We start from the raw sequence: 25,002 nt of genomic DNA on the forward strand, positions 1-25,002 counted from the left end.
GCAGGTATATCTAAGAGAACCTTTATTATGCTTCCTTGAGTTTCTGTATCTGAACAGTATTGCAATATGTGTCTCCAGGAGAGGAGGAATAGAAACAAAACTGAAAAGGCTAACAATTTGCAAAGCAGTAGGAATACAACAAATAGCAGTAACAGAATGTGGAAAGAAATCGAGGAGAAGATTGATATCAAGTAACAGAGAAACAGAAAGAAGTTGCAAGTGAGAGCCAAGACACAATTTGTGTAAAGGTCAGTTCAATGTCATATAAATTCTGATAACTAATTTCCTCATATTCAATTTCACATGTCAGAATTCTTATTTTCTGGTTGGTTTGTCTGATGATACTGTAGGAATGTTTAGCCTTGTGTTTAACATCTGTTGCTCCCTAAACCCTTCTTGGGTCCTTTTATATCTTTTTGCTATTCTATTATCTGTTTCAGTAAAATCTGTTTCACTTCTTCCAGAAATGTGTTCTTTTATCTTACTCACCTTGAAGCTTATTTTTCTTGTGCATTCTTTTTCTAATTAACTTCGGTAGTGCGATTTTCACAGAGAAAATCATAGACTCCATTTTTAAAACACAGGTCTAATTCCTAGAGAAAAATTAAGAAATGATATGTATGTTAAACATTATGATTAAGACAAAATACACAGAAAGGAAAAGAACCCAGTTTATGTGAAAGGCACTGGATGTTTATTCCTACATTACAATGGTGGCTACCCTTCAAAAATACTCCATTGGCTATAAAGCACCTTGAGAATTCCTAATGATAGTGAAAGATACAAGTTATTTTTCTATGACTGCGTAGATCTAAAACCAAATTAGCATCCTGGCTTTCTCCATGCCTTTGTTTTAAAGTTGTAAGCATTCTAATGCTCTTCTAGTTGACTTCCCAATTCTGTGCCTTCCATTCACTTAATGTTGTTTAAAACTCTGTTGTTTCTATCCTTATCCTTCATATTTCTGCATGAGCCTCACAATTCATCCCCTCCAATCCCCTGCCCCATTCCCAGAATGCTGGAACTCTGTGTTCTTGACCCTGCAATGATCCTTTAACCTTCTACTACAAATGTCTCTGCTCTAGAATTCCCTTCTTAAATCTTGTGGTTAGCCTTTGTTAATGTCTTCCTTAAAATCAACCTCTGACCAAACCAATGGTAATCACTCCTTTTGTACCTCAACATTCACTTTTGTGTGATTGTAATTCTATGAGGTGCATTTGTACTGTTTTTTCCTACTAGTAAAAATATTATTAAATGTAAATTGTTGCTGATGTTGTCTGTTATTGGTGTGACTAATGTAACTGGCCTCAAAATGTTGGGCCAGAAAGTGAAGTGTCATGCAGATTCAAATTCCTTGCATAGGGTGTGCTGAAGGCACCAGTGGGTGATATACTTGGCTTTGTTGCTATTATATTTCTGTTCACTGACCAGAAGCATGCAATAGACAATGGAGGACGTCCAGTACTTGGCAACAGCTACCCACTATGGTATTGGTACCTTTGGACTGGGCAGGTCAGTCGAGAGGAAATTGAATAACTGTGACAAAAAGATGTTTGCTTCAGCAATCTGCAGACTTATTAGAATGGGGCATGATAGCAACTGGAGAACATGTGTCCCAAAGGGTGAAATAGAGAATAACACCAAGCATAGAGAGTGAAAAAGAGGAAGCAAATGAGAAACATGATGAACTGAAATTTCATGGGCCACTGGAGGCATGATTCAGGCAACTGAAGTGGGGAAATTGCAGAAAATGACATTGGTTTGAGATTTTTTTTAATTTCAAAAATATACTTTATTTGTAAAATATTTTGATGATCTGTACAATTGGTCATGCCATACATACGTAAACATTCCATTTCTTTGCATACAGAGACAGAGTAATCATTCATATATACAGGTCTGTACGATTACTATCCACATATTTAGCTGGAGGGTCAGCGGAGCCCCCTTACTGTGTCAGCCCCCTGTGCTTAGGCAGACAGACATTACACGGTGGTCTTTCCCCAGCGCGCCTTAGCGGCAGCTGCACCAGACTTCAGCACGTCCCTCAACACGTAGTCCTGGACCTTGGAATGTGTCAGTCTGCAACATTCAGTCGGGGTCAGCTCCTTCAGCTGGAAGATCAACAGGTTTCGGACCTCCCAGAGAGCGTCCTTCACCGAGTTGATGATCCTCCAGGCACAGTTGATGTTCGTCTCGGTGTGCGTCCCAGGGAACAGACTGTAGAGCATGGAGTCCCACGTCATGGCGCTGCTCGGGACGAACCTCGACAAACACCACTGCATTCCTCTCCAGACTTCTTCTGCATAGGCACATTCCAGAAGGAGGTGTGTGACAGTCTCGTCTCCCCCGCAGTCGCTTCGAGGGCAGCGTATGGTGCGGCAGAGAGTCCGGGCGTGCATAAAGGATCTCACAGGCGGAGCCCTTCTCACCACCAGCCAAGCCATGTCTTGGTGCTTGTTGGAAAGTTCTGGCGATGAGGCATTCTGCCAAATGACTTTGACAGCCTGCTCAGGGAACCGCTCGATAGGATCCGCCCTCTCCTTTTCCCGAAGGGTCCCAAGGACATTACGTGCTGACCACTTCCTGATGGACTTGTGGTCAAAGGTGTTTTTCTTCATAAACTTCTCCACGAAGGACAGGTGATACGGAACGGTCCAACTACTTGGAGCGTTCCGCTGCAGCGAAGCCAGGCCCATCCTTCGCAACACCGTGGACAGGTAGAACCTCAATGCGTAGTGACACTTGGTGTTTGCGTACCGGGGGTCCACGCACAGCTTGATGCAGCCACACACAAAGGTGGCCATCAGGGTGAGGGTGGCATTGGGTGTATTTTTCCCCCATTGCCCAGATCTTTATACATCGAGTCCCTTTAGACCCGTCCATCTTTGATCTCCATATAAATTGGAAAATGGCCCAGGTGACTGCAGCAGCACAGGTTCTGGGAATAGGGCAGACCTGTGCCACGTTTAACAGCAGTGACAGTGCCTCACACCTGATGACCAGATTTTTCCCCGCGATGGAGAGCAACCGTAGCTTCCATCTGCCCAGTTTCTGCCTCACTTTGCTGATATGCTCCTCTCAAGACTTGGTGCACGCCCAGCCCCCCCAAACCAAATACCCAGCACCTTCAGGTGGTCGGTCCTGACAGTGAAGGGGGTCGAGGATTGGTCGGCCCAGTTCCTGAAGAGCATGGCCTCGCTCTTGCCTCAGTTTATCTTGGCCCCCGAGGCCCATTCAAACTGGTCACATGAGTCTGTGCATGGACAGTGGATCCAAGCAGAAAATGGCGACATCATCCATGTACAGGGAGGCCTTAATCTGCAGGCCCCCACTGCCAGGAATAGTCACCCCTCTCAGGCTCGCATCCTTCCTGATGGACTTGGCAAATGGCTCTATGCAGCACACAAACAAGGCAGGAGAGAGAGGGCAGCCCTGCCTGACTCCAGATTTGACTGGGAAGCTATCTGATTCCCACCCATTGATTGAGACTGCACTGACAATGTTGGTGTAGAGCAGTCTGATCCAATTGCAGATTCCCTCCCCAAATCCCATTTTGGAGAGAACATCTCTCATATATGTGTGTGATATCCTGTCAAAGGCTTTCTCCTGGTCCAGGCTGATGAGGCAGGTGTCCAACCCTCTGTCTTGCACGTAGGCGATCGTATCCCTGAGGAGTGCGAACCTCTCAGCAATCTTCCTGCCCGGTACAGCACAGGTTTGGTCAGGGTGAATCACCGACCCCAGAGCAGACCTGACACGGTTGTCGATAATCTTTGACAAAATTTTGTAATCCGCATTCAATAGTGAGATTGGTCTCCAATTTCTGAGTTCCTCCCTCTCCCCCTTCCGCTTGTAGATGAGGGTGATGATGCCTTTCCTCATGGATTCGCTCATGGTACCTGCCAGAAGCATACTGACATACACCTCCAGCAGGTCCTGGCCAATCAAGTCCCACAGAGCGGAATACAGCTCGACCGGTAAGCCGCCGCTTCTAGGAGTTTTATTTTTTCGAAGGTCTCGAGGGCCTTGGTCAGCTCATCCAGAGATAGCGGCCGGTCCAGCCTCTCCTGTGTTCGGTCGTCTAAGACTTCTGTGATAGAAGACAGGAATGACTGGGAGGCCACGCTGTCGGTTGGCTTTGCGTCATACAGACTGGCATAGAAGGACTTGCTAATCCTCGTGACGTCAGCCTGAGATGACGTTATCGAGCTATCTTCTTCCTTCAGGCTGCTGAGCACGGAGCTCTCTTTGTGCACCTTCTGGAAGAAGAAACGTGAGCACGTCTCGTCCTGCTCCACTGAGCGGACTCTGGACCGGAAGATTATCTTGGAGGCCTCCGAGGCAATGAGTGAGGCTTGCTGGCCCTTCACCTCCTTGAGGTCCTCCGTGACATCGAGATCCTACTCCTTACAACTTTTCCAGGGATGGCTTGCAAGTTAGATTTAGTGAGAAGCTATTTGATGGACTTACAGCAAATAAAACTATTTTAAGGATGCAGCGGTTCTTTCTCAACAACACATGGGTATATGCAGTGTCTGCAAATCAGCAAGCTGGAGAAAGTGACAGCAAAACCATTGACTGAATTTGTCATATCAGCACTGTAAAAGGGGGAAAACCAGCAAACCAAATGCAGAGGCTTATGCTGTACCTGGTGTCGAATCATTGAAGTCCTTTGCATACCAATAGGAACAAATTTCCTTATCACCAGAGACATTGTACAATGCCATGGTCTCATCATGTATGTGGAGGTGCCAATGTTGGACTGGGCTAGACAAAGTTAAAGATCACACAACACCAAATTATAATCCAACCTGTTGGACTATAACCTGGTTCGTGTGCTTTTTAACTTTGCCTTCCAGTATGGACATTGACTGGACCACTTAGGAGAGGATGCAGCATCCTCCACCTCAACATCATAGTGACTGGGGCAGCAACTCAAGAGGAGCAATAGCTGCAGCATTCTTTAGTCACTTGCAACTGGACAAATCATGGATGGCCACAGGAATCAAGAAATGGCAAGACCCTCAGCATGCGCTCTATAAGCCGAGTAAAAACAGAATACTGCAGATTCTGGACATTTGAAGTAAAAACAGATGTATGCTTGGGTAATTCCTAATCTATATCAGTTATTTGGATGTGGGGATTAAATATGGTTTTTCTAAGTTTGCACATAATACACAACTAGTTATGAGTGTGAGAGCAAGTTACTGCAGATGCTGGAATCTGTACAGAAAAGGCTGGAGATCACAACAGGTCAGGTAACATCCAGATGCTTCTGACTCAAATCATTAGCTTGCTTTCTCTCTCTGCATGGACGTTGCCTGACCCACTGTGATCTGTAGCACTTCTTATTTTCAGTATGGTACGAGTGTGAGCTGTGAGGAGGATGCAAGGACAGTTCAAGATTTGGCAAGGATAAGTGTTTGTGCAAACATTTGGTAGATTACAATGTAGAAAGACATGAACTTTTCCCATTTGTAGGAAAAACTGAAATTCAGCGTATTTCTTAAATGGCAAGGTGGCAAAGTGTTGAATTTCAAAGGGACTTACGTGTCTTAGTTCATGAGTCATAAGTTACAGGTAGAGCAAGCAATGAAACAGACAGGTCATAGAGTCATAGAGATGTATAGCACGGAAACAGACCCTTCGGTCTAACTCATCCATGCCGACCAGACATCCCAACCCAATCTAGTCCCACCTGCCAGCACCCGGCCTGGACGGGATGGACCGAAAGGTCTGTTTCAATGCTGTATATCTCTATGACTCTATGAATGGAGAGATTGTCTTTTAAGGAAAGATGAAATAGACTGAGGCTATAAATTGCTAGCATCTATAAGAAAGAAATGGGATCACATTCAAATACAACATTTTTAAAAGGCTTGACAGTGTACATAGATGTTAGATGTAGGGAGGTTTCTCTTGGCTGTGGAGTCAAAAACTAGGAGATGTGGTCTCAAATTAAGGGGCAGACCATTTAGAACGGAGAAAAAATTTCTTCACTCACAGGGTGGTGAATTCTTGGAATACTGCAGCCCAGTGGTTTAGTCAGGGAGTATATTCAAACTGAGATTGATAAGATTCTCCATTTAAAAAAAAAAATCAATGAATATGGGAATAGAGCAAGAACATGGTGTTCAAGTAGAAGATTAGCCATAATCTCAATTACAAAATGCACTGGATTCAAGGAGCTGAATGATCTATAGCTGGTCCTATGCATGTTCTTCTGTAACCCAGAAATAGATCAAAAATTCATCCAAAGACTAAGATAATAGAATTCCATTTAATAATATTGAACTTTCAACATCAAATCAGATATCAATCCAAATCAAAGATTAAGTCATGCACGCACTCACACCATTTAAGCTGAAATTAATAGAGCTACTTTGTTTTCTTAAAACATATTATTCAAGGTTGACAGTATTTAATACAGGCAACAGTCTATGGCTGTGGACAACAATAACAATGTGTCATTGATAATGTAACATTAGCACATCATGATAGACATCCATGGTCAATTTTGTCACTTCTAAAATCCAATGTTTCATTTAAAATATAATCAATCCCTGAAAGTAACAGTACTACAGCATCACAACAGAACAGCAGTAACACTTTATTTTGATTAAATGCATCCAAAAACATCCTGTCAGATACATAACACCCAAAGTTGCATCCTAGAAAAGGTAGTATTATGTACAGACAAGATGCACCCTACCACCCCAATGTGCCATATTACAGACAAGTGCATCTGGCTTGCCACTGAAATACATCTTTTGTTTCAGCCTTATTTAGAAGAAACAACATGATTATTGCAGACTGCTATTTAAAATAAACTTTATACAAAAACATTTAACACTCATCATTGCACTGAGGTATTCATAATAGTGATTGTACAGTACAGATGATAATATATTAAAACCCATGCATAAAATCAGCAGGATTTTATCAATCAAGTGATGGAAGCAGGTCAGCTACACTGCCCACATAATAGCTGGGAACCAGCTTGTGATCATCAGGGGAGTCACTTTTCTGATTGGCCATTGCCTCTTCTAGGGTGGAAACGCCAGTCAGAGTTAGGATGGTGCGGAGGCCACAATTGGACCCCATAAGGATGTCAGTGTCCAGCCGGTCTCCCACCATTACTGTCCTGCTTGGATCAATGCCATGCTCTTTCACCATACAATCGAACATGAAAGCATTGGGCTTGCCGATGACATGAGCCGTGCGATTTGACGCTGCTTCAATTGCCTTCACCAAGCAGCCTGTGCCTGTGGAGAGAGAACAGGATTAGTATCAAGCTATCATAACTATGGACTTAGTGGGATACATGATTAAGGGGATAACACTGGAAATATAGGAGCTGATATTAGAGTATTAATACAAAGCTATTGAGACAATTAATCAGTTGAAATAGGAAGTCACATTGTCATAGAAAAACTAATTGATTACGTGAAGGGATCAGAGAGGAATTTCCCAAATTATGCTTCTATTAGTCCTGAGTTTTTTTGCTACTTTCAAGAAACTAAGTGGCAGCAGGGTTGGGGATAACAAATGTCTAATAATTGGTAGAGCCATGAGTTTAGAGTAGACTTGAAAAACCAGCAGAACCGGTTCTGCTCGTTAATTTCACAGTACATTAATCTATAGTCCTGAAGAAGGATTTATGCCCGAAACATCGATTCTCCTGTTCCTTGGATGCTGCCTGACCTGCTGCGCTTTTCCAGCAACATTTTCAGCTCTGATCTCCAGCATCTGCAGCCCTCACTTTCTCTCGAAGACATTAATCCATAGTCCCAAACTCTACTAATGTAGAAACTTCAGGACAATAAACATAGCGAACAAGCAAGTGTTCACTGACAGAAAACTAACTGGAGCAATTCTCAGCCAAACATCAAGCAAATACGGGCCATGTCGCAGTTGGATTTCAGCTGACAGTACTGATGGAGTGCTGTTGGAACCGTGAAATAACATTATCGCCATATTTTAAATTTCATAATATAAGCATCGATATGGCCTTGAAACTGGCGAGGCCGATTAATCTTATTTCAGTGTGCTCAATTGATTCAATAACGCAATTTTCACCAGCTAACTGACTCTAACATACAATTTTCCGAACTAATTTGTCAGTGTTTTCAGACTGAGAATTAGACCCAATAAATTATAGACTCCGCTGAAAGTTAATCTCCAAAACACCACAGAGTAATACGGTACAACAACAGCTTTTGACTTGTTCACTTCCTGAAATCCAGTCGCCTTGCACAATCCTTCACTGGAGGCATGCTCTCCAAGCCCGGTTTCTGCAAGTGCTTCTGTTCCTCTTGTCAGTTCTTACCCGGGATCCCACCTCCCTCCGTTGGGAGCAGGGTGTCGGTATTCGTGGCCAGGAAGATACAGGAGGGATCCCGCAGGTAGCGGGCGGCCCGGCACAGCTTCATGTAAGTGAAGTGCTCGTCGAAGCCGATCAGCACGGCGCCCACAGACGGATCAAGGGGTTCGGCCGCCCAAGCCTGCGTGGGCCCGGGTCCAGGGGTGAGCTCCGGACCGGGTCCAGAGCCCGAGCAGACGATGCCTTGTGCCGCCAGCTCCCCGCGGAGGGCTGCGCCGCCGATCAGGTAGACGGAGCCTCGGAGCTTGGCCTCCTGCCGTAAATAGAGTGCGGCGCAGGGCGCGGTGCCGAAGACCTGTTCAGGGCGAGCCTGGAAGCCCAGGCCGTGCAGCTTCTCCCCGTACATCTGCCTGCTCTTGCTGCTGTTGTTGGTCAGGAAGAAGACCCGCTTCCCCCGCTCCTGCAGCCGGTTAATTAACTGCACGGCCCCGGGGATCGGGCTGTCCCCTGTCCACAGCACCCCATCGCAATCAAACAACAAGGTATCGACCGACGCCAGGACCTCTGAGCAGAGAGCCCCGGACAAGTGAACACAACCGGCGGACATGACCAAGGTGGGGAGGCCGTCTGCTCCGGAACCGGCGAAGTAACCAGTCACACCCCGCCCCCAGACGGACAGGCCCCGCCCCTAAAACGGTCAGAGCCCGCGCCAGACACGACGAGCCCCGCCCCTAAAACGGTCAGAGCCCGCGCCAGACACGACGAGCCCCGCCCCTAGACTGACAGGCCCCAAACGGTCAGAGGCTGCTCCAGACACGAGCCCCGCCCCGGACACTATGGTCACGCCCCCACCACTCTGGGCCCGCCCGCAGTTGCCGAGGTCACGCCCCAAATTGACAGTCCCCTCTTACCACCGCAACCGACAGGTACCGCCCGCCAGGACCCCGCCCCTCATCCATTGTACCCCGCCCCCTCATAGAAAGAGCACGACCCCCAACCCGCCCACAGTGAGGACTGCAGGCTAGAGTTGAGGGTGTGTTGCTGGAGAAGCACAGCAGGTCAAGCAGCATCCGAGGAGCTGGAGAATCGACGTTTCGGGCAAAAGCCCTTCATCAAGGAGCCCCGGGGGTGGTGGAGAGAAATACTGGAGCGGGATGGGGCTGAGGTGAAGGTAGCTGAGAGTGCAATAGGTGGATGGAGGTGGGGGTAAAGGTGATAGGTTAGACAGGAGGGTGGATAGGTGGGAAGGAAGATGGATAGGTAAGACAGGTCATGAGGATGGTGCTGAGCTGGAAGGTTGGAACTGGGATTGGAAACCAGCCTCATTCCTGATGAAGGGTTTTTGCCCGAAACGTCAATTTTCCTGCTCCTCTGATGCCGCCTGACCTGCTGTGCTTTTCCAGCACCACACTCAAGATCCCTACACACTGGTCATCATCCATTTATTCCTGATGAAGGGCTTTTGCCCGAAACGTCGATTTGAAGCTCCTTGGATGCTGCCTGAACTGCTGTGCTCTTCCAGCACCACTAATCCAGAATCTGGTTTCCAGCATCTGCAGTCATTGTTTTTACCTCGTCAATTCACATATGTCCCACCCATTATTGGAGTAATCGTCTCACTACTTAAAAATAACTGCAGTTACTGGAATCCAAGATGGATGAGTAGGACGCTCCTCCACCTCCTGATGCTGCCTGGTTTGCTGTGTTCTTCCAGCCTACTGCTTGTTTACCTTACTTCATAGAATGGGCTTATGCCTGATACGTCGATTCTCTTGTTCCCTGGATGCTGCCTGACCTGCTGCGCTTTTCCAGCAACACATTTTCAGCTACCTTACTCCATATACAAGCTACGTGCAAATAAAAGCAAAATGACTGTGTATACTGGGGATCTGAAATAAAAACAAAGTGCTGGGGAAACCTAAAAGAATCATATCAGATTCAACGTTAACTTTGTCTCCATAGATGTTAGGTAAAAACAATGACTGCAGATGCTGGAAACCAGATTCTGAATTAGTGGTGCTGGAAGAGTACAGCAGTTCAGGCAGCATCCGAGGAGCTTCAAATCGACGTTTCGGGCAAAAGCCCTTCATCAGGAATAAAGGCAGAGAGTCTGAAGGGTGGAGAGATAAGCTGGTGGGTGGGGGGAAGAAAGTAGCATAGAGTACAATAGTTGAGTGGGGGAGGTGATGAAGGTGATAGGTCAAGGAGGAGGGTGGAGTGGATAGGTGGAAAAGAAGATAGGCAGGTAGGACAAGTCATGGGACAGTGCTGAGCTGGAAGTTTGGAACTAGGATGAGGTGGGGGAAGGGGAAATGAGGAAACTGTTGAAGTCCACATTGATGCCCTGGGGTTGAAGTGTTCCGAGGTGGAAGATGAGGCGTTCTTCCTCCAGGCATCTGGTGGAAAGGGAGCGGCGGTGAAGGAGGCCCAGGACCTCCATGTCCTCGGCAGAGTGAGAGGGAGAGTTGAAATGTTGGGAGAACCATTGCTGGTGTTTTTGAATCTGTAGTCTGTACTGTTTGTCCTGTTCAGCTCCAAACTATGCTGGTTTAAAGGTGGTCCAGAGTCCGTGTGGGATGAATTGGTTACGGAGAAAGCAAATGTGGCTGTGGTAGAGAGTTTGTTTCAGGACATGGTTGAAGAGCTTCAGGGCAGAAGAAATGACCTGGGACTTGGGAGAGGGACTCCCTGAGATTCTTGTAGAGAGAGGAGGAAAACTTCTTCAAGGCAGGCATCCTTGCAAAAGGATTCGCAGTAGGGTTAAAATCAACTAGGTAAAAACAATGACTGCAGATACTGGAAACCAGTTTCTGGATTAGTGGTGCTGGAAGAGCACAGCAGTTCAGGCGTTGCCAAACCTGCTGAGTTTCTACATCACGTTGATTTTATCCTTATTTTTAAACCGCCTCACTCCCATCTGGATTCTGTTACAAGGGACATAATCCTTGCAGCAACTTTGCTGTGGAGCCCCTTCAGAACGTTTCAATACTTCTCATTCTTCGGAGCTCCAATGAATATAGGCCAGCCTACCTTTCCCAGATTCTTTTTTACCACAATGGGTGATAGTTTCATAGCTACTAAGAGCAACTGTCTGTAATAAATAATACAAAGACCAAAGGCTGTAGCTATTATATTCAAATTGAGTAAGATACTGGAGAGAAACATCTTTGCTGAACAACTGTACGATTTGTCAAGTTGTTTTCTCTAGGTTTTGAAGAAATCATACCGAACTCGAAATGTTAACTTTCTTCTTAGATTCTGCCAGATCTTACTGAGATACGCCTGAACCTCGAACTCCATTCTGTGTTTTCTACGTACCCTCGTCTCAGCTAATTGAGCTGGGGAGGGCTTGCGCAGGGTAATCTAAGCTGGACTCTTCCCTGAACCTGTCCACCACCTCCCCAGTTTTTCGAGCGTTGTTTGTTCCACTCACCGCTGTGATCACATCTTGCCGATACTGTACCACCCTCACCTGAACACCTTCCCATCAATCTTGGCAGCAGACACCCACCTAGTCCTCCGGTGGTGTCCCTCATTTTATCCCCATGGAGTTAGTCTCCAAGATGCGGGTATTAATCCCAGGGAAATTGTTTATAACACCAGCGTCGACCAACCGTGCATTTTCAGTACACTCCACTGCAGTAGTGGGATTTGGTCAAGTTTCGCTGGGCAGGAAAAAACACTGAACAATCAATTATATAATCGGATCTCATCGATAACTGAGATTTTCAATTAATGTGATTAATTTGATTACAAAACAAATATTAGAGATCAACCTACAAGACTCCATCCCCCTTCACTTATAATTTTAAATGAAACTGAGATTGGTAATTGTACTATGATGAGGAGATGCTGGTGTTGGACTGGGGTGGACAAAGTTAAAAATCACACATCACCAGGTTATAGTCCAACAGATTTATTTGGAAGGTTGGGATATCTGGTCGGCATGGACGGGTTGGACCGAAGGGGCTGTTTCCATGCTGTACATCTCTATGACTAGCTTTCGGAGCGCTACTCCTTCATCAGGTCGCTCGCTATAACCTGGTGTTGTATAATTGTACTCTGTTCCACAATGAATGAGTGAACTACATTTCCCAGCGTGCCTCAGTCTGCGCAGCCGCAGTGACGCGTGTCCGCTCCACCGCTGGCTCCACCTTTGGCGGCAGGTCGTAAACCGCCATTTTGTGGTCCTTGCGACAAGGGAGAGGAAGTCCTGATGAATTCCGAGAATACGGCAGAGAGGCAGTCTGTGGTGTCCCCGAGTGGCGTTGGGGAGGAAGGTAACGTGACACCCTGGCTCAGGCTCCAGGACAGGCCCTGATCTTGGCTTCAGTGGAACATCTGAGGCGTTAGGCCTTAGTGAAGTCTAGGGTCAGTCTGGCAGGGCTGGAGGTTAAAGGGCGGTCTGTTAAAGAGGGAGTCTCTACATCCTGTTACCCGGCGACTCTCAGTAACAGTCTCCGAGCATCTCCATCAAGCCCCCATGTCGACCTTCTAACCACCTACTCCTTGTGGGAGAAAGCGTGGACTCCTTGTACTTTTTATGCCCAACTTTCCTCTCTCGCAAACTATGTCCCACCTCCATTGCACCTTCTCGTCTTCTCACTTATCCCCTGTCTATACCCCACTGATATGATAAATTCAGGTGACAAATCGTGAAATGGGGGTCCATTGGCTTTTTAATTTACAATTGAAATTCCAGTTGCAGTACTTCACATTCGTACCTTGAGGAGCATGTTATTATTTGTACATTTCAACACATCACACTTTGTCTATATCTGTTCCCCTCCCATCACTACTCTATACCACTTATCATGTTTATTGAGTGTTTGAGACTGAATACAATCATATTGGCCACAACCAGTCAGACTTGGATGATGGCAGTTGTCAATGAAAACATAACTTAAAGGCAGAAACTTCTCAGGTCAGATCTGCACTCTCAATGGTTACAGATTCACTATTTGGACGTGGGAAGGAATAGCTATAATGCATGTTTAATGGATATTGCATCTGTGTGGTATTCCTGCCTATAAAGTAACTTTGATGGAAATGTGTTGCTGGAAAAGCGCAGCAGGTCAGGCAGCATCTAGGGAACAGGAGAATCGACGTTTCGGGAGCCCTTTCCTGAAGAAGGGCTAATGCCCGAAACGTCGATTCTCCTGTTCCCTAGATGCTGCCTGATCTGCTGCGCTTTTCCAGCAACACATTTCCATCTCTGATCTCCAGCATCTGCAGACCTCACTTTCTCCTATAAAGTAACTTTCCCTGTCATGTCAGTTTTTAAATTATAAATGCTAATACCTGTATGTATAATAGGGAACATTGCACTTTTAGACTTACTATATTTTGGGTGAAATGTTACACCATGGCTTTATCTTCCTGTTTGGATGAATGCAAAAGTGCCCATTAACACAATTAATACAGTATTGAAATGTATGTTTCAGTTGCACCAGTACAACTACAACACTGGCATCTATCCAACAATGTGGAAAATTGCCTAGGTGAGTCTTGCACTTAAAAAATATAGGACAATACAACCTGGAGGGCTCTAGTGGCATGGTGATCGTGTCCCAACTGCTAGCTCTGGAGGCCTGGGTTCAAGTCCTGCCTTCAGTGTGTAATAACATCTCTGTACAGATTGATAAGAAAGTATTGGCAAAACCAACCTGGCCATTTACTACTCCCATCAGTGAAGGGATCATCAGTAGTGCTATGAAGCACTGGTAGAGCAATAACTTGCTCACAGATGTTTAGTTTTGGTTTCACTCGGGCCACTCAGTTCATTACTTTATTATAGCCTTGATTCAAACCAAGGAGCTGAAATCCAGAGGGAAGGTGAGAGTCACTGCCCTTCACATCAAGGCTGTATTTGACAGTGTAGCAGCAGGTGCCCCAGCAAAACTTGAGTACATGGGAATTGCGAAGAAAATACTCTGGAATCGTACCTGACACAAAGGAAGATGGTTGCAGTTGTTGGAGGTCAGTTGTCTCAACTCCTGGACTGCATTGCAGGAGTTCCACAGGGTGGATATTTTCGAATCAATCTGTTCAGCGATGTTATTATCCGCATCTGGAGCAGGTGGGATTTGAACCTGGGCCTCCTGGTTCAGAGTTAAGACACTACCCCTGTGCCACAAGAGCCCTAGGTGCAACTGCCTTCAGCTGCTTCAGCAATGACCTTCCCTCCATCGTAAAGTCAGAAGTTGGGAAGTTCGATGATGATTGTTGAATGCTCAGCAACATTTGTGGCTCCTCATACTGGAACAATCATGTACAAATGCAGCAAGACCTGAACAATATCCAGGTTTGGGCTGACAAATAGCAAATAACATTCATGCCACAAATGTGCATCCTGGGAGTTACATTGATCAGAAGCTGAACTGGACTAGCCATATAAATACCATGGCAACAAGAGCACTCAAAGGTTCAAAATGAGGCAGCAAGTAACTAACCACCTGAATCCCCAAAGTCTGTCCACCATCTGCAATGTAAAAGTCAGCAGTGTGATGGAGTACTCTCTGATACAAGTCACCATAAGTGATGATTTGTAAATTTTTCTTTGTATTTGTGAGTACATGTGACAATAAAGCTAATTTAATTCAATTCAAAACTTCCCTGGATGAGTGCTGCTCCAATCCAACAGTGCTCAAAACTTGATACCATCCGGGACAGAGCAGCCTGCTTGATTGGCACCACATCCATAAACATTCAATCTCTCCACCCCCAACACTCAGTAGCAGCAGTGCACATGTGCCAAGTGAGCGATAGCTATGGACAAAGGAATTTTTTTTGGCTCTGCAAATGGTGAAAATGAAATGGATCAGCAGGTGGAAGGGGAGAGTTTGTAAGTGTCTTGTGCAAGTTTCAAGAAGAAACACCTGGGCCCCCATTTGCACCAAATGGGACGACAGCCACAGGCTTTTGTCCAGGGACAGGCCTCTGGACCGTCCATCATTGTTATCGAGGGCACAAGTGTGGATGCCATTTTTGTAAGGCGCAATGTTTTGAAAATCTGGCAAGAGCTTGCTGCCTATTGATGACTTGTCCATCAGATTGCATTAGCCTTTTGCACCCCATGTCTTATTGATGCAAAGTGGCAGCAGACAAGGAAAGGAAGCAAATCCTGTCATCCAGATTCCATTATCTCATGAGACAACCTGCCCTATGTGTTCAAAAATCAGGACAGTCACATGAAGACCCAGGGCAGTTGCTCACCCCTGATTAGACATCACTATCAAATTGAAGGACTTCTGATCACTTTGAGGGGTGCGATGTAACAGGGAGTGATGTGGTTGCATGGACCAGGAGGAGAGGATATTGCAAATTTCCAAAATAAAACACCAGCTCAGTGGTTAGCACTGCTGTCTCAGTGTAAGGGACCTGGGTTTGATTCCACCCTTGAGTGACTGTCCGTGTGGAGTTTGCACATTCTCCCCCTGTCTATGTTGGTTTCCTTCCACAGTCCAAAGATGTGTAGGTTAGGTGGTTTGGCCATGCTAAAATTGCCCAGTGTCCTGGGAAGTGCAGGCTAGGTGGATTAGCCATGGGATATGCTCTTCAGAGGGTCGAGTGTAGACTCTGGCTGAATGGCCTGCTTCCATACTGTAGGGATTCTTGATACAATTTACAAGATGCATTGCATAAATTCACCAAGTCCCCTAAGAATGTATCTTCCAAACGTATGACTGTCACTATTACGAAGGGCAAGGGCAGCAGATATTTGGGAACATTGCCTGCAAGTTTCCCTGTAAGCCACACATCTTCCTATTGCTGTACCTTCAATGTCGTTAGGTCAAATCTGGGAACTCCTTTTCTAAAAGCATTGTGGGTATGCCTACACCAAATCGGCTGTTGCTATTCAAGAAGGTATCTTGCCACCATCTAAAGGCTGGATAGGGATGTGCAAATACTAGTCCAGCCAGCAGTGGCCACTTCCCAAGAACGAATTAAAAAGAAGCTTTTTATGAAGAAGAACTGAGATCCCTGACATCCTAGTGAATATTTGATCAATATTGCAAAAAAAGCATTATCTGGTCATTATTACTTTTCTTTTTATGGGAGTTTGCTGACTGCAAATCAGCTGGTACATTACAGCAGTTACTACATTTCGTAAAGTAATTCTCTGGCTGTAAAGTGCTTTGAACATCCAGTGATGTGAAAATCTCACTATAAAGGCAAGTGTGTCTTAATGAAAGCTGCTTATACTTGTCATTCTGTAATTATAATCTACTCCCAGCAGTGGAGCTAGAGAACCTTAGTTTTCAATCTTCTGCTGCTTAAACTTTCCAGATGTCCAATGTTTTAATATTAATCTCATTCACTGCAAATCAATTAAAAATAATATATGAATAGCCGCTTGGTAGTACAGAGTTTAGGAATTTCTGTAAATGATGCAATTTGTTGAAGCTTTTCATCTTGCATGGATTAGGATAATTCACAAGAATAACCAAAGTCAAGGGAAAATGCATCAGAGGAAATTTCTGATTGGTTGCCTACTGTACTCTGATTACTCGGGACATTGCCATGAAAAATGTGCTAACTAATAATGGCGGGCAGTCAGTCAAATTTTTTTAAAATTTTAGCTCAGACAGATTGACTTTGCTCCAGCATTGCTCTGAAAAATGAAGCAGAGAATGGCTGTCGCCTATATTGTTGTGTTGAAATAAGTACAGAGTGCACATGTTATCTTTCCAAAGATCAGGGCCTGTTCATTAATATATGCAGCTTCTAGTAGATACAAATGTGTCACAATTAATTGGCACGTTATCCATAGCAATGCCTCTACCAATAAGGAGTCCACTTGCCAACTAATAAGGAGCCTCCTCTTAAATAATATAAACATTGTTTTTCCTTTATGCTGATAATTCTTGTGAATTGCTCAGATCTGTTCAAGATGAAAAACTTTGGCAAAAATGTTCCTTCCAGCCATAATATATCAAGATCAATAAAAATGTATGATTTTAAAATGGGAATGGAAATGCACTTTATACATGCATTAGAAGGAGGTGTAGGCCCCTGGTTCTCAACTCTGCTTTGCTATTCAATAAGGTAATGACTGACCTAATGACTCATTTCTATCTACCCTATGCTTATTGAGAATGTATTGAACTCTGTCTTAAAAAAAATGGAATTCAAAGACTCTGCTTCTGCTGTCTTTTGAAGAAGAAAATTCCAAAGTTTCACAATGGATACTGTGACCAAGTTGTCCCAGCCCTCTTACCCAAAAACCTTACTTTGGCTTGAATCCCTGCATGCAAAGAAAGTATCAGGAAATGTCAGTTTTTTACAGTATGGCGATGAGCTGATCACTAATTTGAAATTCCTTATTTCCTCAGGAGGTGACTGACTTCAAATAATAGAAAGTGAGGACTGCCGATGCTAGAGATCAGAGTCAAAAAGTGTGGTATTGGAAAAGCACAGCAGGTCAGACGCCATCTGAGGAGCCAGAGAATCGATGTTTGAGGCATAAGCCCTTCATCAGGAATGTGCTTTTCCAGTGCCACACCGTTTGACTTCAAATAGTGTTTATTACTAGAAAGTAGGATGAACATTTAATTATGGCATCTGGCTTGTAGCCTAACAGTGATTGAGTCAATTAACTGTTGACTTAACAGTAATTCAACTTTATGGCTTTGAAGAGACACTTCGCCAGAGTAACATTTATCTTTATAGTTTAAACCTGTCTGCGTGTATCAGCTATCTTCTCTAGAGCAGTTTAGTGGCTGGGGACATGAATATATATAATATATATATCATTCTGGCTAAAAAAATTAAATTTTTCCAAAAAAAGTTTTTTTCTGACCTTAAGGCAGGGATGCTGGATTTACAGATAAATAATTACTGTCTGTACTCTGGATGTGCTAGTTTATGTGTGGTCTGAAAGCTACAGACTAAGTACACTAAGTTATGCTTTAAGTGTCTGCTGAGGCTTAGTGGGAGCACTGTTGCTTCTGCGTCTGATGGACAAATCCAAATCTAGAGATTTGGCTCATTCCAGCCTGATATTCCAGTGGAATACGGTGGGGATTATGTGCTGTCAGAGATGCCATGCTTTAAATTCAAAGTAAATCTGACCTCTAGCCTTCACTTTCAGACAGAAAGATTTGGAGGGATATGGACCAAAAGCAGGCAAGTGGGACGGTTTAATTTGGGAACATGGTCAGCATGGACTAGTTGGACCCGAAGGGTCTGTTTCCATGCTGTATGACTATGACTGTATGACTCTGACTTTTTAAAAGAGCAGAGGAGTTCTGTCTGGTGTTCTGGCCAACCAACATCCTTAACTCATGGCATTTATCACATTTGCAGGATCTTGTGTGCAAAATTGAATTCTGTATTTCTCACATTGCAACATTGTAAAAATTTCAAAAGTACTTTATTGGTTGTACAGTATTTGGGAAGACTTAACTCCGTGAAAGGTGCTAATGGAAGTGCATGTCCTTTCTTTGGTTTTCATTGTTACCTGACCATTGTCAGAAATATATAAAACTTGACTCGATGGTAGGACCTGACCCCTAAATTGGAATGTTGTGAGTTTAAGTAACGCTCTAAAGACTTACTGCATTACCTCTGTTGACATTTTCATGCTATTCTGAGGAAATGAAACATTGCCATAGATGCTGTCTTTGGAATAAGGCATTAAATCACTGACCCCTCTTCCATTTCATTAAAAAAATTGCACAAAGTTATTTGAAGAATATTGGGCTAAGACTTATAAGGCAACCCAGAGCACAAATAAGTCCCAAAGATGTAGGAAATGTTCAGGCTCCTGACCCCATTTGCTTCTGATCACTAGACCTGCTGCATCCCTTTTTGTTATTATTATTTTCTAACATAAAAATTCAACATACATTCTTTTGGCAGTTTTGGGGAGGAAGGAGGTTTCAAGAGGCTGCTGCAGCACAGAATGTGGTGTGGATCTGATCATTCCTCATGGCCATTGCAGCTGCATCCTATTAGACCCTACGACATGGTGGGCTGCTTTGGAGGCAGCTTCCGTGATGGGTCCAGGATTCCTTATGGCGGCTCCTGCAGCATCTTTTGTGGCATGGTGGGTCCAGCCTGACCTGAGATTCCTTGGAGCGGCTTTGGCAGTGGCCTGGATTTCTTACGGCAGCTTTAGTATTCAGTTTCCTTGATCTTAGGAGCCCTGGAGCTATGAATTGAACTAAGATGGACTTTGTCTTAATTTTTTCTTTTTTAAAAAAATACATATAATTTGTTATTAAAATGGCGCTGGAATATGGCGACTTGCATACTTTTCACATTGTTGTAAAAAATACAATTGACAATAAATTACTGTTCTACTTAAAAGCATTTATTGTAAATAGAAAAACGAAATGCTGGTGTACTCAACAGGTTAGCAACCATCATTGGGGAGAAACACCATTTTGGTTTGTGTTCCCTTCCTTCAAAGATAGTTTATTCTTACTGAGACAGGTGCCTACTTTGTATTGCTAATAGCAATGATTTTATTTTTACTATCTGTCTCACTTGAGTTACTACAGTCAATTTTAACAGATGGCTTTTCTTGGAGGGTGGTATCTCACTAGCAGGCTTCCATCATCTGTTGCCACCGGTTGCTTTGTGGTTCTGATCAAGAATTAAAATTCATTTATGAGCTGACCTACATTAGTTTCTGTCTGTCAATGCTTTGAATTAATTCATATCCTTACTTTCAAATCTGTCAACAGCCTCATTCCTTACTATTTCTCCTCCATCCAAAACCCTTGTAGATATCTATATTCCTGTAATTCTAGCTTGTTGGGCATTTCCCACATCCTTTTTTATCCTACTGTTGATATGGTGTCTTCACTTGCTAGGATCCAGTAGGAATTTCCTCCTTAAATCTGTCTGCTTTCTTCTCCATTAAGGTACTCCTTAAAATCAAGATTTTGATCACATTTCCTTATGTCACCTTGTGTGAATTAGTATCAAATTTTGTTTGATAGCTTCCCTGTGAGGTGTTATATAGAAATTTCTTGCACAACCTTTACTTGTGATACCTCTTAATATACTGAAATTCTTCAATTGCTTCACAGTGGTGAAGGTTTTTTAAAATTCACTCACTGAATGTGGGCGTCAAGGGCTGGGCCAGCATTTATAGCCCATCCCCAATTGCCCAAGGGACAGTTCCCCAAGAGCCAATCACATTGCTGTGGGTCAGACCAAGTAAGGATGACAGATTTCCTTCCCTAAAAAGTATTAGTAAACCAGGTGAATTTTTCCAACAATTGACAATGATTTTATGGTCATCATTAAACTCTTAATTCCAGAATTTTTATTGAATTCAAATTCTACCATCTGCCATGGTCCCCAAGCATTAGCTGAGTTTCTGGATTAATAGTCTAGCAATAATAGCACTAGGCTATCCCCTCCCTGTTATTAGATAAGAAGATTCAAGGAATAGATCAATACAAGATTGGGATTGTAACCAGTTAAAGGTTGTGAAAAAGCTTTTGACAATGTTCTAGAAACTAGGAGCGAATGTTACTGGAGGAGGGCTGGGCTATTGTTGTGAAAATGTCTAATTCCATGATTCATATGTTGTACAAATGTAATTTTGCATTTGTGCATTGAAATTTTTAAAGATGAGGTAATAGAAGCACCTCGTTTGGAAGGATGGTAAACCTACTTAAAGTAATTTCAATTTAAAGGGTGTCCTGTATTTATTGAGTAAGGGAAGTGGGAAAACATTGAACAGTGAGACACCCCTTTCTAAGTATGGTGGAGACAATATGATAAACCTCTTTTTAAGAGGTTTAAATTATTCATATCATTTCCCAAATCAAAGGAAGGTTGGAAAGCAAATGGTAAATATAGGGAAATTCTTAACGTGACCATCCTTTTCAGATCAAAGGGCATGTTTTGGAAAGTGAAGTTAATTAGATGAGATCTCCATCTGGGACATTTCAGAGAGATACTCTTGTTTATTTGTGATTTTTTAAGATTTTTAAGAGTATTACATTTGGAGTTGGAAAAGCTTAGAAGTGAGTAGGGAGAGAAAGCTTCCACCATTTGTAGTTAGTTCTTGGGTCAAAAAGTGAGGCGCTTGAAAAGCACAGCGGGTCAGGAAGCATCTAAAGAGCAGAACAATCGACATTTCATGCATAACCCCCTCATCAGGAATGTGGGGGTGGGGGTGGGGGGAGAGAGGTGGGAGGGGCTGGAAAATAAATAAGAGGGTGGGGAAGAGGGGTAATGTAGCTAGAAAGGCGATGAGTATATGCAGGTGGGGGGGTGATAGTGATAGGTCGGAGCGGATAGATGGAAAGGAAGATGGACAGATAGGATAGATCAAGAGGGCAGTGCTGAGTAGGAGGTTTGGGTCTGGGATGAGGTGGGGGAGGGGAGGTAAAGAAACTTGTGAAGTCGACATTGATGCTGTGTGGTTGAATTTCTTATCCGCTCCACCCTCCCCTCTGACCTATCACTATCACCCCCACCACTTGCATCTACCTAATACCTTCCCAGCTACCTACCCCCATCCCACTCCCACCTTCTGATTTATCTCTCAGCTCCCTTCTCCCCTCCCACATTCCTGATGAAGGGCTACTGCCCGAAATGGTGATTCTTGTGTTCCTCGGATGCTGCCTGACCTGTTGTGCTTTTCCAGCACCACACTTTTCAATTCTGATCTCGCACGTCTGCAGTCCTAGTTAGTTTGTAGGTCCAGCTTTAAGAAGCTGAGAGAGAATATGACACAGGCTCTAAGGCTCTGCAAAAAAGTTATCAAAAAAGAGGGGTGTTTTATGATTCTGGTATCACTGAACTGCCATGCTTGAACTGGAATCCTTAAAGAGGCTTCTAAGTTTGCCTTGTTGGATGCTAGTGGGAGGATTCCAAGATACCTCATATATTGAGTACTGAGGAGACACGCTGAATTCTTGAGACCTGTGGCACACCTTGGTTTTGTCCCAGGAGAAGTGATAGTCCTCAATATCCTGTATGGTATTGAGGACTCTTTAGGTGAAAATGACAATGCAATAAAGAGTGTACTTTTGTGTTTAAAGAATAAGTGTTTGCAAAATATACCCGGTTCACACCCAAATGGTAAAAGTTGTTTAAATATGAAACATAATTTGGTTCATTGCTGGGAGTTTGAATTACCTTTTAAAAGAAAAGTTAATATCTTTGAGATTAAGGCAAGAGTTAGTATGAGTCTTCCAGGGAATGGCTATGCCCATCTCTTCTCAATTTTTGCTTTGCTGGAATTGACCCTTTATTCTCTTCTAAGAGTGGAACATTAGGAAGAGTGCCTACAAAGCTCAAATTGAGAGAGAGTAGAGATTGTATAGTTTGCTGGCTTGTCTGACTTTGTTATGGCAGGCAGGGGTCATTATATGATTTATACATTTAGGATTTTAAAGCGATAGTGAAGGGAGAGGTGAAAAGTAGAATAATTGCCTGTGTTGAATGTTGCTGAGAGGACAAGATTCTGCATTGCAGTCACATTCATGGAAGTTGCATTTGTTGAATGACTCTGGGCCAGCTGGTTATTAAGAACAGGCAGAACTGGAATGAAGGAGTGGTATGGAAAATAGTGATGGGATATATATAAGCTCAACTTTATGAAGTGAAAGAAGCTGTGTAGTTGTACAGGATAGACAAAGCTTTTTAATAAGTAACATGGTGATGAAAATTCTGTTTCAATGAGCCTTCAACTGTGAAGATGATGTTTATTTACTAACTGAGTCGGGTTTATTTAAGATTATGATTAGTTTAATTCACTTGTATACTATCCATTATCTACTCTCATTTCAACAATTGAACCAAATGCAAACCAGGAACAAAAAAAATCTACCAAACACTCCAACTAAAACAACTGACTGCTTCACTTGAGACCAAACACAGGATATGTTTCATCCAATCTGACTGCTTGTTATCCAATACACATGACAGCTAAGGTCTGGAAAGTTTAGTATAAATACATTCTTTCCGTGATTTTGTTACCTTGAATCAAATCTACAATATTGCAAAAGATTTGCTTGTCACATTGCTTGCTATCTCTAACATCACTTTGTTAATTGCTCTGCCGATGGTATAAAATATCTTCTTAATCATCAGGAGCAATTTAATGAGGTTCCTGGAACATCCAAAGTAATTTGCAACCCAATGGAGGTGTCTTTTGAAATTAATGCAAAAGTAGCAGCCACTTTATCTCACTGATGTCTGAAGCTGTGAATGAATTTTTATAAAAATTACCTCACTTTTGATTTAACAGTAACGAAAATCCTCAGTTCTTGCCTTTTAAACTGTCAGTACTTTCAGAATGATTGACCTTGATTCTTTATGCAGTGAGCTTCTTCTGACACTTACCTGCTGGTCCATCTATGTCTTTCATAATCATCAAAATCTGCAGTGCCTTCCAGTTTATAAGCATAAGCTCATTTCGATGTGGTTTCTCTAGTCCTCAAGTTCAGAGCATTTTTGTATATGGAATAAAGAAGAGCTCTCATACAACCTCTGTGTAACATACACAATATTTTTCAAGTTTGAGACTCTTCACTTTCCCCTGTCCTTTACTTTCTGTTCTTTAAACAATTTGTCTATTCATATGGCCACATTCCCCTTCATATTTGTGACCTTTACAGTTAGAGTCTTCGAAATTATCTTACAGATTTTCAAGCATTATTTTAAATCAACAATTTCCAACCTATTTATCTTGGTTGGTCATTTACTTTTTCAAAGAATTACATAGAATTACTCCAACCTTTTAGAGCACATGCTGACTAGCGCTGCTTTAACCACTTATGCAGTAATATCTGAGGTAAGACTAACTGGCCTCAAGTCTATTCTACCTGTCTGGTGAAAGGTGAACTGTACCTCAGCTCTGTTTACGTGCCTTTATTTTGTTTCCTTTGCCATTACTATTTAACAAAAATCCATTGGTTTCAGTTGAATATTATTTGTGAGTTGGATGGGGGTGGGACATGGGCATGAGAGTGGTAATACATTTGCTATTCCAACTCTGGGATCTTCCTTGCAGAGGAGCATGATGTCCATAAGTGTGGTCGTTGTCAGACAGAGTTTTGCAACCTGGAGACTTTCATCACGCACAAATTACAGAAAACATGCCAGCGGATCCAGGCTTTGTCCACTGGTGACTCTGACCATCTACCTGTCAACCAAGCAACTCCCAAGGTAATTATTGCTTCTGATCTCATATGTTGGAATTTTATCTGTGATCTGTTTCTCTTGCCTGCTTCCTTTGTTTTTGTCTACTCCTTCCTTGCCGCCCTGCCTTTATCACCCCTTATATTATTCTTACATTACTACAGTGACTTTTGTAGTTGTGAAATATTTTCAATGTGCTAAGGCTGTGAATGGTATTATATCATTTTTTTTCTTTCACTTTTTCTTCCTTTTCCATTTCTTTTTCATGTTGACTTTATCTTCCCTTCCTATTCTTTCCCCTTTTCAATTTTCCTCTGTCTCTCTTCCTTCCTGTTATCACTAACTCCCAACCCACCTCCCACCCACTTGGAAATGCGATAAAACAAAGCATTGGATAAGTTTGAAAGACTTGAAAGAGACATGGATGATGAGACTCCCCCACTGGGAAGGGATTTAACCATGGAGAAAGGTCCCGTTTAAATTTGATGGGGCTGCGGATAGTCTTTTTGCTTTATTTGCATTGTCTTTCTAATGGTAGGTGAAACATTTGTGGAGCT

General features: G+C 43.3%; 2 protein-coding genes across 3 annotated transcripts in view; one reads left to right on the forward strand and one right to left on the reverse strand.

Moving 5' to 3' along the window:
* Positions 1-6,272: 6,272 nt before the first annotated feature.
* Positions 6,273-8,981, reverse strand: pgp (phosphoglycolate phosphatase). Its single transcript, XM_043711030.2, has 2 exons — positions 8,336-8,981; positions 6,273-7,271 (listed from the first exon to the last, which is right to left on the reverse strand). Exons 1-2 carry the CDS (start codon positions 8,934-8,936, stop codon positions 6,949-6,951), a joined length of 924 nt encoding a protein of 307 aa, XP_043566965.2. The 5' UTR covers positions 8,937-8,981; the 3' UTR covers positions 6,273-6,948.
* A 3,355-nt stretch (positions 8,982-12,336) lies between these two features.
* e4f1 (E4F transcription factor 1) overlaps positions 12,337-25,002 on the forward strand; it is a 35,448-nt gene continuing 22,782 nt past the window's right edge. The window contains exons 1-2 of one of the 2 annotated variants that reach the window (XM_043711739.2): positions 12,337-12,609; positions 24,318-24,472. In XM_043711739.2, the coding sequence (XP_043567674.1) occupies positions 12,546-12,609; positions 24,318-24,472 (219 nt within the window). In that variant the 5' untranslated portion in view covers positions 12,337-12,545. Of the gene's footprint in view, positions 12,610-24,317; positions 24,473-25,002 lie in introns of those variants that run through there. The other variant, XM_043711740.2, reaches the window with a different exon arrangement.

The sequence above is a fragment of the Chiloscyllium plagiosum genome, unplaced genomic scaffold (genome assembly GCF_037043375.1).
Source record: "Chiloscyllium plagiosum isolate Xiang-an unplaced genomic scaffold, Cpla_swu_hap1 HiC_scaffold_20, whole genome shotgun sequence".
NCBI lineage: Eukaryota > Metazoa > Chordata > Chondrichthyes > Orectolobiformes > Hemiscylliidae > Chiloscyllium > Chiloscyllium plagiosum.